This window comes from Cololabis saira, chromosome 7 (assembly GCF_033807715.1).
Source record: "Cololabis saira isolate AMF1-May2022 chromosome 7, fColSai1.1, whole genome shotgun sequence".
Taxonomy (NCBI): Eukaryota; Metazoa; Chordata; class Actinopteri; order Beloniformes; family Belonidae; genus Cololabis; species Cololabis saira.
This window is the reverse complement of record NC_084593.1, coordinates 45,274,329-45,289,530: the sequence shown is the minus strand read 5'-3', so window position 1 is coordinate 45,289,530 and position 15,202 is coordinate 45,274,329. Positions and strand designations below refer to the sequence as shown.

General features: G+C 40.5%; 1 protein-coding gene across 2 annotated transcripts in view; it reads right to left on the bottom strand.

The window, feature by feature from the left end:
* Window positions 1-494: 494 nt before the first annotated feature.
* The window catches only part of LOC133447711 (matrix metalloproteinase-17-like), a 34,475-nt gene continuing 19,767 nt past the window's right edge, over window positions 495-15,202 (bottom strand). For both annotated transcript variants that reach the window (XM_061726444.1, XM_061726445.1), the window contains exons 7-12: window positions 14,895-15,071; window positions 10,460-10,577; window positions 8,255-8,328; window positions 5,554-5,703; window positions 3,827-4,102; window positions 495-1,515 (exon numbers count right to left, since the gene is read on the bottom strand). In XM_061726444.1, the coding sequence (XP_061582428.1) occupies window positions 1,142-1,515; window positions 3,827-4,102; window positions 5,554-5,703; window positions 8,255-8,328; window positions 10,460-10,577; window positions 14,895-15,071 (1,169 nt within the window). In that variant the 3' untranslated portion in view covers window positions 495-1,141. The remainder of the gene's footprint in view (window positions 1,516-3,826; window positions 4,103-5,553; window positions 5,704-8,254; window positions 8,329-10,459; window positions 10,578-14,894; window positions 15,072-15,202) is intronic.

Sequence of the window (15,202 nt, the reverse complement as noted above, 5' to 3'; positions counted from 1 at the left end):
CTCTTTTCACTTATTCACCCCTTACTTGCACTCCCCTACTTGTCTTTCCTTTACCCTTACTTAGTTATAGATCTCAGCGTTGCTGTACTTTAAAGCAACACTACTCTGTATTTTCCTTGTCGCTCCGTCCCGACGGTGAACATTTCCAGATCATAATCCAGCCTCCTCCATGGATCACGTAAGGGGTGATGTCATTTCCTTTTGGAGGCTTCATTTTTCCACCTGGAACGTACGGCAGATGTGACTTTCAACCTGCATTGTGTCCTTCTGTTTTCGGTTTTTGCTGTTATTGTCCTGGGTCTTCTTCCAAGGAGACCATTGTTGTCATGTTCACAGACGGTGACAGACCGTGACTGGTTGGATCACACTAATCTTCTGCAGGCAGTGTTTCTGATCTAAACAGACTTGAACCTGAAAAGTGGCACGTATGCAGAAGCTCCTGTCTGTTGTAACTTCACTGCTACGCTTTCTTCTATAGTTGATCTCACATTTTATTGACGTCAAAAGACCACGTAATATGACTTTATTACAGACTTTTTATGGTTCAACATTTAGATGTAAGAACTTTTTTTTAAATAGCAGACACAACGTAAATAAATGTGAGTGTTGTAGACCTTCGCTGCACTGCCAGAACTTTGCCCACACTGCTCTTCATGCCTGTGGACGGAGCACGGAGTGAGATTACAGTACATGGCGAGAAAGAGACGCAATATAAAACCCTGTGATGTGGAACAGTTCATGACGGTCTTGAGTCCATTCTTACACTGCTTCAACAGAGCTGGTGCAAGCAGGAACAAAGTCTTATAAAAACGTCCTTTCAGCATGTGCTACACATTAGAAATGAACTGCAAAACTGGAGCCATACCTCTAAAAAGAGCTTAAATAGATTGAAATGAACTATAACTTGTGTTTTGACATAAACTTCCACACTATGACAATCATTCATTCAACACTTCAGTGCAACAAAACAAAGAGTTCAAAGAGACGTACTGTGGATCCAGAATATCAGTCACCCAATTTGTCTCCAACCGCCTCCACTCTTTGCCAACTCATGATTGGAGTGTTTATAGATGCCGCACTATTCTCTAGTACAGCCTCATCTGTTCTATTAAGATGTGTAACTTTGATTTGCTTACGCTGCCTAAAAGGCCAACCGGGTCCATGTAACCAACAGGAAGACTGAAATCCCAGATGTGTTGCTTCCTCCCAGAGCTCTGTTGTGACACGTGCACTGCGTCCGGCCGTGTGACCTGCCGTCCTGTCTGTATTTGTCTTTATGTCCATGTCTCTCCCTCCTCCTTGCAGTGTCCTCTTCTCTGTCGTCGCTCCATGTTTCCCAGAGTTCCTGTTTTCCTGCAGGTGGAGACAGAGACAGAGAGATGTCGTCCCCGCCGGACGAAGAGTCGGCACAGTCCAGCCAGTCTGCTGCAGAGGATTGTGGGTAGCCCTCCTGCAGGGAGGACCCTGGAAAGCTGAACTTCCAGTAGGCGTCTCCTTTGAAGAGGTAAACAGAGCCTGGAAGTGAACAGAGAATGTTTTTGTAGAAATGTAAGTCAGAACAAGCTTGAAGTTTAAATTGTACTGTGCACTGAACCAACTGAACGTTATCACTTTGTGTGATTTGCTTTTCTTTGTTTCAATCCTGCATCTGTAACAGCAAGAACCTTGGGGATCTAAAGTGCAATGCTGGGTCAGGAAGTCAAACTCTTCATACTCCTCCGCTGTTGTGTGTGTAAGAAAGAAGGATGGTACATTGCGGTTGTGTATCGATTACAGGGATTTGAACAGAAAAACCTAGCCGGATCATCAACCAATCCCACGGGTCCAAGACATAACAGAGAGGTTAGGTGGCCATTCTTTTAGTTCAAGGAAAATCCTACCACCAGGGATTTATCTCTGAAGAAAGCAGACCACTAACCGCTTTTGTAACTGCATGGAGACTTTGAGTGGATTCGTCTCCCCTTTGGCCTCATGAATGCTCCCGCTGCATTTCATTTCATTTCATTTGTGCGCCCATAGATATATATACGTAGACACCACATCGAGTGTTCTTGCCCGCTGCTGAGATACGTCAACGTCGCCGCCATATTGGATGTTCAAGACTGCGCTGTAAACTAATACAAGTAAATGGACTTATTTTCTAAAGCTCCTTTCTACAAAGAAATGTACGTTTTACATCTCATTTATTCATTCACACACGCACTAATATACTTGGAAACAGTTAGGCACCAAATATAATATATTTAATTTTCTCAGATGGTAAAAATAAGAACTTTATTGATCCCACATAGGAGTAATTCATGTTCTATCAGCTATAGAGAACAAGGTAGTGCCGAAAAACAATATATATCCCCCCTCACAAAAATAAGAAAAATAGAGAAACATATTCTCTCATCAACAAAGCATATTTTACATTTTTATACATTACATTACATTTTATTGTAAAATGGTTCAAATATGTTATTTTGTTATTTGAACACTTTTAAATTTGTTTTGTTGATGAAAAAATATATCTCTATTTTTGTAATATATTGCTAATTTTGGGACTTTTGAAATACTCTTTGTGAATGTAGGAGGTTAAATAAACCGTTATTTTATTTAGAAGTATTTAACCCTTGTGCTGTCTTCGGGTCAAGAAAGGAGGAAGGAAGGAAGGAAGAATGAAAAGAAGGAAAGAAAGGAGGAAGGAAGGAAGGAAGGAAGGAAGGAAGGAAGAATGAAAAGAAGGAAAGGAAGGAGGAAGGGACAAAAGAGGAAGGAAGGAAGGAAGGAAGGAAGGAAGGAAGGAAGGAAGGAAGGAAGGAAGGAAGGAGAGAAGGAAGGAAGGAAACAAGGAAAGAAGGAAGGAAGGGAGAAAAGAGGAAGGGAAGAAGGAAGGAGAGAGCAGGAGGAAAAGAAAGAAAGAAGGAAGGAAGGAAGGAAGGAAGGAAGGAAGGAAGGAAAGAAAGAAGGAAGGAAGGAGAGAGCAGGAGGAAAGAAGGAAGGAAGGAAAGAAGGAAGGAAGGAAGGAAGGAAGGAAGGAAAGGGAGGGAGGAAGGAAGGAGAGAAGGAAGGAAGGAAGGAAGGAAGGAAGGAAGGAAGGAAGGAAGGAAGGAAGGAAGGAAGGAAGGAAGGAAGGAAGGAAGGAAGGAAGGAAGGAAGGAAGGAAGGAAGGAAAGAAAGAAGGAAGGAAGGAGAGAGCAGGAAGAAAGAAGGAAGGAAGGAAAGAAGGAAGGAAGGAAGGAAGGAAGGAAAGGGAGGGAGGAAGGAAGGAGAGAAGGAAGGAAGGAAGGAAGGAAGGAAGGAAGGAAGGAAGGAAGGAAGGAAGGAGAGAAGGAAGGAAGGAAGGAAACAAGGAAAGAAGGAAGGGAGAAAAGAGGAAGGGAAGAAAGAAGGAGAGAGCAGGAGGAAAGAAAGAAAGAAGGAAGGAAGGAAGGAAGGAAGGAAGGAAGGAAGGAAGGAAGGAAGGAAGGAAGGAAGGAAGGAAGGAAGGAAGGAAGGAAGGAAGGAAGGAAGGAAGGAAGGAAGGAAGGAAGGAAGGAAGGAAGGAAGGAGAGAGCAGGAGGAAAGAAGGAACAGGAGAATTAGGTCATTTTGACCCGAAGACAGTACAAGGGTTAAAAGACACAGATGTGTTTATTTTAGTGTGTTGTATTGTTTTGAAGAGTGGATCTATTTATCTGTGCTTGATTGAGTTTGTCTCCACCCACAAGTAGAGACGGGAGCACGATGTTTTCCCTCTTTCCAGTAAAGACCCTGAATGAGTGAAGACACGTACTCACGTTCTGATTATTTTTCCCCATTTCAGGAGTATTACACATCTACCAGTGGTGATGGAGTTCCTCACCCTGACTGTCCGTCGTGATGCCGTTTACTCCTTCCTTTAGCAGTTGAGTCCATGTGTCTTCTTGATCCTCTTCCTCTGGATGTCCTAACTTCCCCCACACCGGACCCTCCTCCGGGTCCCAGACCAGACCCCACCGTCCTGATGCTGGTGTGTCGTCTTCATCATCATCACCATCACCGTCCCCTGCAGCCAGACCAGCCCCCGTCCTGAGAGCAGACAGGGGCTGAGGGTAGCCGTCCTGCAGGGCTAGGTCTCGGAACAGCCAGAACTGAGAGCCTGCACACGGAGAGATTGACTACGTTTACATGCAGTCAAAATTCGGGTTATTGCTAATATTCCGGTTACTGAAACATTGGGAATATTCCGTTTCCATGATGATTAATCATTTGGGATATCTGGATCAAACCAGCGACGCACAGAGAACGTGATGACGCAATTAGCGTCATTTCTGCTTCTTCTTCCTGTATCCAAATTCAAAACAAATGCTGCTTCGCGCAACTTTTCTCTCAAAATTTTTTTAATCTGGCTATCCCGGTACTTTCTACCGTCTACAAATGCAGAAATGTTCATATCCTTCATTACATTTATGAAGTGATTAGTCTCCTCCTGGTCTTGGTTTCTCCGTGTTTATAAGAACTTCCTGGACTCAAAAGACCAGGATTCCTTGTGAACAGAGCATGTGCAGAAAACACATTCATGTTCCGTTTGATGGGGATATTCTGTTCGGCGTTTACATGACTGAATATTCAGGTTTTAAAAGGAGTAACCCAGGGCTCATATTGGGGTTTTTAAAAACCTGAATATGAGCAAATTCCGGTGATTCAAAGGGGTTATTGGTGTTTACATGGCCGTGCAAATTCGGGTTATTGCCAATATTCAGGTTTTAAAAGGGTTATTGATGCATGGAAATGCAGTCATTGTGGAGATGTTGGTCCAACGGCTGAGTCACTCTGCTTTTATTTTCTTTTTCAAAAGGTATTCTGGCTCTAGTGGTCTTTATTGATAGACAGAAAACAGGGTCAAAGGGAGATAATGTGGAGAGCAAAGACTGCACAGACTGCACAGACTGCACAGACTGCACAGACTGCACAGACTGCACAGACTGCACAAGGCCTCTCTATACGTGGGATACCTGCTACAAATGAACTTCCTTCTGGGTTCTTGAGGACCTTTCATCGCTCATCTGAGAGGCTTCTTCACTACTGACTGAATGTTGAGGAGCTTCAGCTCTCAGTTAAGACACCTTTCAGGTGTGATCCGTTACATAGGTATTAACCCTTGTGTTGTCTTTGGGTCAAGAAAAGAAGGAATGAAGGAAAGAAGGAAGTAAGGAAGAAAGGAGAAAAGAAGCAGAGTAGGAAAGGGAGGAAAGAAGGGAGAAAAGATGGAAGGGAGGGAGGAAGGAATGGAGAAAAAGAAAGAAAGAAGGGAGGGAAGAAGGAAGGGAAAGCAAAGAAGGTAATAAAGGAACGAATGATGGAAGGGAGGTAGGAAGAAAAAGGAGTAAAGGAGGGTAAAAAAGGAGGAAAAGAGGAAAGGAAGAAGGAAGGAGAGAGTAGGAGGAAAGAATTGGTGAGAAGAATAGATAGAAGAATTGGGTCATTTTGACCCAAAGACAGTACAAGGGTTAATAAGCAGCTCCCTTTCTCTTCAAGATCAGCCCTTTTAATGTGAATTCTCCTTTTCAGGTTTGATAAAGTTCAGTCCTAAACATTAACGTGGTGTACCACTGATGAAGATGATAGCGTGATCAGATTGTCTCTCCAGCACAGCGTGAAGACAGGGAAGGTCAGGGGGAAGACCCCTCCACAGTCTCCTGACTGAAGCTCCACGAGCTGACACCAGACCCCTGCTGTTCACTCGCCACACCTTCAGACCTGGACAGATGGACGGGTGACATGAAGGAGTAGTGAATAAAACTGTTCATTAGAGCCAAAAACTTGCCGTCTCAAACTACACACTTCAGGGGAGGAATTGTGCACTAACACAGATTAATGTCCATTGGATCTGTTGTTTCTCAGCTAAGAGAAATGACAGAAAAAGGAAGAATTCCAAGAAAAGCAAGTTGAGTTACTGAGGCCCCGTTTACACGTAGAAAAAACGGAGGCGTTTTCATGCGTTTTGGCCGTTCGTTTACACGAAAACGCAGCTCAAAGCCCCCAAAAACGATCATTTCTGAAAACTCCGGCCAAAGTGGAGATTTTCAAAAACTCTGTTTTCACGTTTGCATCTAAACAGAGGAAAACGGAGGAAAACGGAGGAAAACTGAGGAAAACAGAGGAAAAAGGAGATTTAAGCTTCAGAACGTCACATATGCACCAGAAACTCACCAGCGTCATGTGTGCGACCTGTGTTTACAATTAGTTTGGCCACCGTCAATATTTTCTTGTATTTTACCTGTTTTATATTCTAAAGTCACACTTAAAAGTAACTCCACTTCTCTGTCACTCCAAACGAAAGACTCTCGGTCCGTCTTGGAAGTAAAGCCTGAATTATGGTCCCGCGTTAAATCGACGCAGAGCCTACGGCGTAGGGTACGCGGCGATGCGCGCCGTACGGTGTGCGTCGCCGGGCTCTGCGTTGGTGTAACGCAGAACCATAAATCAGCCTTAACTGGAAATTACACGTGTCAGTTGTTGATGTTTTTTCCAGGATTCTGATTGGCTGGCATGACGTTAACAGCATTTTCATGCGGGTCCGTGTAAACGAGGATATTTTTGAAAACGTAGAGGGGAAAATATCCGTTTTTGTAAATACCCGGCTACGTGTAAACGTGGCCTGAGTTGGGACCAACGTGTTATTTAGTAACGCGTTACAGTAATGCCGTTAGTTTTGGCGGTAACTAATACTCTAACGCAGGGTTTGTCAACCGGTGGCCCTCTGGTGGTCCGTGGCGGTATTGCAGCTGGTCCGTGAAATTGTAAATGGAAAACAATAATTAAAAAAATATATATTTATTTAGACTCAATTTATTTTCCATTTACTATTAATTTTTGTGAATAATTTACCCATCCAAATGATGTCAAATGAGTGAGAGTGAACTTTGTAATATTATAAGCCCTCTTGGCTTCCTATTTTTCATTTTTCATTGTCTGTTTTTTGTTTTTTTTATAGCAAAAGGTGCAAATAAAAATAGACACTGATGCTAATAAATAGCCTATATAGGCCCATACTTTAATTTAAATCAAGGTCCCCAAGTTGCTTCTTGGTTATAATGGTGGTCTCTGGGACAAAACCAGTTGAAAACCTCTGCTCTAACGCATTACTTTTTAAATTCAGTAACTTAATTACCGTTACCAAACAGCTTCACTGTAACCATTTCTGGCTACAGTGAAGCTTTTTTTCCCCACACGTGGAGACCGGAGGAAACGTAGTGTGTGTGTTTACAAAAACATGACGGTCATGAGCCAAGAGAAGGAGAGTTTCGCAACGTGGAGATATTGTTATTACAGTAATCCCTCATTTTTCGCAGGATTTACGTTCCAAAAAGAACCTGTGGTAAGTGAAATTCTCAAAGTAGCAACCTTTTTTTTTTTTTTACAATTATTATAGAAGGTTCAAATTGCAGAGATCAGCACCGCCTCGCACGTATTCCACTGCTCTTCTGAGCCGCTGCATCTCGACTCTGTAGCGTCTTTTTCTCCTAAAGCCGCGGTGCAGCTGTGTTTTTTCCAGAGAAGAAAATAGTTATGGGTCGTTGTTGTCGCTCTTTTTTCTTCTGGGCAAAAAGATTGTTATAAACCGACATGCCACCATGGATTATATCTGAGAACTGTAATGAACGATTCATCAAAGGTCCCGTTCTTGAGCTGCTGCTGAAGCTCATTGGCCGTTCTCAGCTTGTTGCTAAGCAACCAACGTTATTGACACAGGAAGTGAAGAAGCGGGGAGACTGTTTAGCCAATCAGAATGCAGAACACGATGCACAACGCAAATCCATACAGTACCTGCTGAAATGAAGGCTAGAGGGGATTAATGGGAGCATTTAAAAAAATGTGTTTATTTAAAGTAACTAAAAAGTTACTTTTCATAATAACGCATTACTTTTTGGTCTAAGTAACTGAGTTACTAACTGAGTTACTTTTTAATTAAGTAATTAGTAATGGTAAAACGGTAAAACTAGTAAGTAACTAGTAACTAGTAATGGTAAAAACGGTAAAACTAGTAAGTAACTAGTAACTAGTAATGGTAAAAACGGTAAAATGGTAAAAAAGTAACTAGTAACGGTAACTAGTTACTATTTTTCAGTAACTAGCACAACACTGGTGGGTTACTGAATGATATTTCTGCACACAGCTGAAGTTTGGGATATTTCAGTCTTCTTTTTTTTGTCTATGCTTATTATGCAGTTATTTTGTCACATCAATAAAAGAGATTTATAATATCTCCTCTCGTGCCAAGTTCCAACACTCCTAATGAGTTACATACCTTTAAAGAAGAAGGTCTCTCCTCGGATCTTTGCCACAGCATCAAAACTGGTGTTACAGCGATCTATTGAAGCACTGGGTAGAGACAAACAAACACACACACACTTTTTTCTTTTTACGTTCATTTGCCTATGAGAGGGTGAGATAAAATATAACGTCAGGAAGACACCAAAAGAAGTGATAGATAATAAAGAAAACTGATAAATATCAAACACAAGTGAGAGATATCAAAGACAAGTGAGATATACTAAAGACAACTGATAGATATCAAAGACAACTCATAGATACCAAAGACAAGTTATATATACCAAAGACAAGTGACAGATATCAAAGACAAGTGATAGAGACAAAAGACAATTGATGGATACCAAAGACCAAAGTCCAAAGACCAAAGTTATAGATATCAAAGACAAGTGATAGATATCAAAGAGAAGTGATAGATATCAAAGACATGGGACAGATATTGAAAACAGGTGATAGATGTCAAAGAGAAGTGAGAGTTATCCAAGACAAGTCATGGATACAAGAGACAAGTGATACTAAATACAAGTAATGAATACCAAAGACAAGTGATAGATACTAAGGACAAGTGAGTGACATCAAAGACAAGTGAGAGATACAAAAGACAAGTGATAGATATCAAATAGAAGTGATAGATATCAAAGAGAAGTGATAGATATCAAAGAGAAGTGATAGATATCAAAGAGAAGTGATAGATATCAAAGAGAAGTGATAGATATCAAAGACAAGTTATATATATCAAAAACAAGTGACAAGTCCTACATACCATAAACCAGTGAGAGCTGTCAAAGACAAGTCATGGATACAAAAGACACGTGATGTAACACATTTACTTTGCTTCATTGATCTTGCAGCCTCTTTTGTTAAGTCACGTTACAGAACATGAATGTGCTCATGTTGACACCTCCACAAATGAACTAGCCAACAAGTGAGTAAGTGAGTAAAAAAAAAAAAAGCCCATGCAATTTACCAGCATGAGCTCTTTTTCCAGTTAGCCACAGCTTTGACCCAACAAAGAAACCACCATTTCTTCATCCTTTTCCCCTTTCTATTTTTGTCCAGACTCTCCAGAGTCTCCTTGTCATATCACTGTGTTTTCCTCCTGACTTTCAAACGGAGCAGCCCACTGCTTCCCGGCTTGTTGTGTTAGGGCCAGTCCCAATCCCCCCCTAGCCCTACTTTTCAACTCTACCCCTAAATTTTGCTCGTTCCCATGAGGGTAGTGGTGTTCCAATTCCTCTTTGCATGTAGGGGTAGTGTGCATATCGAGGGCTAGTGTGTATGAATCTAACCCTTAAAAGCTAGGGTTTTCAGATGCTGACTCACCGACCGAGGGCCAGAAAAATTTCCCAGAATTCTTTAGGTCATCATTTGCAGACTGAATCAAACAAAAAAACATGGCGGACATTTGTCATTTTTAGTGAATAAAATCTATATTTTGAGTTTGTTTCTGCATAAAAATGCGTTTTGATCACATCTCTAGCGAGAAATATATGTTTTACTTTCATAATATTCACTCAGTGAATGTACATAATCACTTGTTGCGTTGTATCTTCAGATCTCGCCAGAATAAAGGTTGATTTATGGTTCCGCGTTACACCAACGCAGAGCCTACAGCGTAGGGTGCGCGTTGCCGCGTACCCTACGCCGTTGCTTTTAGCTCTTCCTGATATGGTGTGACGTATGTGCAAACGTAACTACGCAGTCTCTTACGTACCCGAACCTAAACCATGCAGTGACGTAGCAAGTGGTGTCCCAATCCCTAGGGAACATTACAAGGCCCTACCACTTGTGGCTTCATTTTTAGGGCTAGTGGTAGAAAGTAGGGTGAACATTGGTATTGGCCCTTAATTCCTCCTCTGGAGGGGAACATTAATGAGACCTTGGACTCATTATACAGAGCACCACCTGGTGATCCAGAAACTGCTGCCTGTTGGTCTGGATGTGTCCATTTGGGATGGATTAAACACATGCAGGATGAAGAATGAAGGTTTGTACCCACACAGTGACTCTCACAACCTTTACAATCGAACAAAAAACGATTACTGTTTTGAAGCATCTCATGACAATTAAGTTAATAAACTCAATACTACCACAATACTCCAACTTTATGTACAAAATTCGTGCACAGAGTACATTTTTGTAAATTTCTCCAGCCAGATGATTTCCAGGCTGATCTTCATACCCATGTCTGTGATGGTGATGGTGATGGTGATGGTGTTGGTGGCCTCTGTGGCACAGCTTAGGTTCTGCTGAGGTTTTGAGGCGAGGAACATCCGTAGCAAGCAGATGGCTCCTTTTACCTAAACCAGAAATCAAACCAGTTCAAACTATAAAGCAGCTGCACACCTTCACAGAGAAAGAATATACCGACAAAAAACAGTGAACAGTAATTGTTTGGGGGTTGTGAGTGTGCACATGCTGAGGCCGGTTTATTTGTACCAGAGGTGGTAGTAACAAGTTACATTTACTCCGTTACATTTACTTGAGTAAGTTTTGGGAAATGTTGTACTTTTAGGAGTAGTTTTGAATCACTATACTTTTTACTTTTACTTGAGTATATTTGTGAAGAAGAAACTGTTCCTCTTACTCCGCTACATTAGGCCACGTTGAGCTGTTAATTTTCTTTTATCCCTTTTATCCACGTACGCGTCAATCTCATGACATCACTGGGTGATTCTTTGGGAAAAATGTTTGTTTTTTCATGTTTTGTCACATTTACACAGACTCAAACACACACAGAGTTTCTATGAGTTCATGTTTGTTCTAGTTCTGCCTGGTTAAAAAAGAAAAGTACAAAGGCTTGAAACTTTGTGCTACTTGTGCTTAATTTATTTTTTTATTCTGTTATTATTTTATTTATTTTATTATTAATTAAAGTACTTGAATTTACTTTAAGATTATTTTAATTTAAGCTATTTTTTATTAATTTTAATTTATTTTATTGATTTAATTTGCCTGAAGATGATTATTTTATACTTTTGTCTGTTTGAATGGTTGTGTTAAAAAAATAAATCAGACGTTACTCAACAGTTACTCAGTACTTGAGTAGTTTTTTCACCAAGTACTTTTTTACTTTTACTCAAGTAATTATTTGGATGATACTTTTTACTTCTACTTGAGTCATATTATTCTGAAGTAACAGTACTTTTACTAGAGTACAATTTTTGGCTGCTCTACCAGCTCTGATTTGCACAGCACATTTCATGTACGAGACAGTTCAAAGTGCTTTACATAAAACATTTTGAAAAATGTAGTAAAATGTAAAAGAGTTTAAAAGCAGAATTAAAGACAGACACGTTAAAAAGAACTGAAAAGTCTCTCAATAGGTCAGTCGGTTGAGCATGCACCATTTACAGAAGCTGTTGCCCTAGTATAGGCGGCGCAAGTTCAAGTCCCGGTTGGTCAACCTTTTCCGCGAGTCTTCTCCCCTCTCTCTATGTAAATATACAGGACTGTCTCAGAGAATTAGAATATTGTGATTTTTTGTAATGCAATTACAAAAAACAAAAATGTCATCCATTCTGGATTCATTACAAATCAACTGAAATATTGCAAGCCTTTTATTATTAATATTAATATATATTACAGCTTAAGAAAACTCAAATATCCTATCTCAAAAAATTTGAATATTCTGGGAATCTTAATCTTAAACTGTAAACCATAATCAGCAATATTAAAATAATAAAAGGCTTGCAATATTTCAGTCGATTTGTAATGAATCCAGAATGTACAGTATGACATTTTTGTTTTTTTGCATTACAGAAAATAAAGAACTTTATCACAATATTCTAACTTTCGACAGTCCTGTAGTGAGGACTAGGGCAGAAGCGTTCCGGACTACCTGCAGCTGTTTGATGGAGGACAGCAGGACTGTCTGTGGCTTAGAAGAACTAAACTGACCCAAAATGGTGCTCATCAACTATTCTTAACTATTCTTACTGCTTGTTCCTGTAAATGTGAGTGTTTTGTCGCATCATTGGAGGATTTTTCCACATTTCCACATCACGTCACCATCATAGACGGTGACTCTGAATGAACTTCTATAAAGAAAATGAGAACGTGATTGATTGTTCAGTTTACTTCTGATGTGACAGGAACTAGTGGCAGTCATACACTGAAATATGAAACAATAAATGAGAGGCAAATAAATAAGTGACATTATTTAAAACTGTATATTTTTCAAAGTAGTTTCATGCTTTTTAAAGATTTTATAGCAGTAGACTAATACAAAAAGTTGTAGTATATATTCTGTTAACTACAATAGCAGCAATTCAAAACAGTCATGGCTCCAAATCAGGTCAAACCGTAAGATAAAAAGCATTTTCTGCTTCACCAACAACTGGACATACTGTATACAAATCAGCTTTGTTCATCAGGATTTAGAGGATTATCCCTGTTTCCATAATGGCAGGAAACTCAGTGAAAGCATCCGGCGGACACAGCTACAGCAGCCATACATAATGAGAATAACTGTATAGAACATTTGTTGCATCTAAAAAGCTGCCCTGTGAACAGCTGTCGGTGCATCCAAGCACGCTGCAGTCTGCAAAGCTGCGTAACTAAAAGCACGCTGCTTACCAACATGACGTCAGAAGCTTTCCTTCTTTCCACCCACTGATTCTTTACAATACGAGGCTTTTTCACGTGATAAATCTGCCCAGAAGCAGCTCTGTCCCTCTGCAAGTCCTCAGCAGCATAGACAGGTCCTCACTCATTACTCTACAGCTTCCTGTCTTTGTGGCTATTTCTTGTAGATGAAGATGAACCATAAAAACTGGCTCCTATGTGCATTCTGTGATAATATGAATGAATGAATGAATGAATGAATGAATGAATGAATGAATGAATGAATGAATGAATGAATGAATGAATGAATGAATGAATCTTTATTTCAGCTTGTACACACTTTTTTACAAAACAAGATGAAAACGTAAAATAAACATTTCTTTAGCCGAAAAGGTGTAGCTGAAGCCGTAGCTTATAGTGCCTTTTTATCTCATGATCAGCTTAAATATGAAACATTAGCTTTTACTCTGTGGAAACAAGCAATACATAAAGAAGACAAAAATAAATAAGACAAAATATAAAATTGACGTTTCACATTCTACAATGTTTTTGATAGTATACTTTATAGTTATAGTGTTTTATATTTATTTACAGTATTTTCTTTAAAGGGATTGTGACATGAAAAACACATTTTTCTTGATTTTTTGTGTTTTGTTGGGTGTCTTGACATCAATTAAAAAACAACAAACTTTTAACATTCAGTGTATTATGTGCTTTCTGGGATTTTCCGCATAACTATGCAAAAACGGCGCATGTGGTTTGGTGGCGGATCGTTACGTAACGATCCGCTAAATCACCGCCCCCTCCACCCAGCTCCCTGTCTCCTCTCCTCTCCAGCGCACCATAAAGGCTGATTTATGGTTCCGCGTTACACCGACGCAGAGCCTACGGCGTAGGGTTACGCAGCGACGCGCACCGTACGCTGAACCCTACGGCGTAGGCTCTGCGTCGATTTAACGCGGAACCATAAATCAGGCTTAACACGGAGCTGTTTAGAGACTCTTCTGTTCTAATCACCGGAGGAAAACTGCTAAGAAGACCCGCGGCCACTGACTGGACTTAAGATAAGGGGACACTTTATTTACATGCCTTTATTTTTATGATTGTTTGCTGTGGTTCTCCCTGCTGCTTTTCCGTGCATGCTTCGCCTGTCGCTCCCGGCTTAACTCTCCGACGCCGCTGTGAGCGTATGGCTGGAGGAGGAGGAGGTTTGGAGGAGGAGCGGAGCAATGATTGACAGGAAAGGGGGGAAAGGAAGCGTTTTTCACGGCGCAAAAAAACACTGTAATAAAAAGCCAGGAATGGAGTACTAGAGTGAAGTTTTTCTTGTTACACTCTTTTAGACACATTTGAGGGATGTTGGCCAAGACTTTTAATAGTGTTAAAAGCATGTTAAAAATGATGTCACAATACCTTTAAACATTTCCTTAAACGTGAAGATAGAGCTGCACATTTTTAGGTCGTTGTCACAACTATTCCATATTTATCTAACCTTAACTGATGTACATCTCTTTTTAATATTAGTTCTTGCTGTCGTCGTCACAAACATGAGTTTCCCCCTCAGGTCATAGTTTCTTTAAATTGGAACAAATCCTGAATGCAGTTTAGAAGTAGTTTCTGCCGGGCTTTAAAGGCAAATAGAACAGTTTTCTGCTCTACTATATCATGGAATTTTAGAGTATTTTATTTAATAAAGAGATTATTTGTTGGTTTATAATAGTCAGATCTATTAATTATCCTTAAAGCTTTTTCTGTAATAAGAAAATAGGGTTTGTATTTGTTTTATAGGTGTTACCCCATACCTCCACACAATAAGTCATGTATGGAACTATGAGTGAGTTATACATCAAAAACTGTTGCTCTTTGACAGAAAAAATAATTAGTTTTACTTAATATTGCTAGGGTTTTTCGACATTTTTGATTTTACACTATTTCTATGTGATTTCCAGCTAAGTTTATCATCAATTATTACCCCCAGGAACTTATTTTCATATATGAATGAACTGTTCATGGCGTCAGCTGCAGGTGTAGCTGTGTTTGCTGAGTCCTACCGTAGAGCTTGGTGATGTGCTCCAGGTCCTGCTGGCCCAGGCGGTAGTGGAGCGGGTCTCCAGCAGGACCGTGGTAGTACGGCCTCATCACCGAGTGCCGGGAGGAGGAGTGAGCCAGGCCCAGGGCGTGACCGAACTCGTGCACCAGCACCGTGAACAGGTCAGTGCCCTCGGAGGCTGGACGGGAACAGGAGTGGAAGAGACAGAATCCAGAGAGAGAGACAAAATTATTACCATGGCAACACAAAACCTATTCATTTCTATGGGGGAGCATAGGAATGAATGCAATGCAACCACCTCAAACAGAA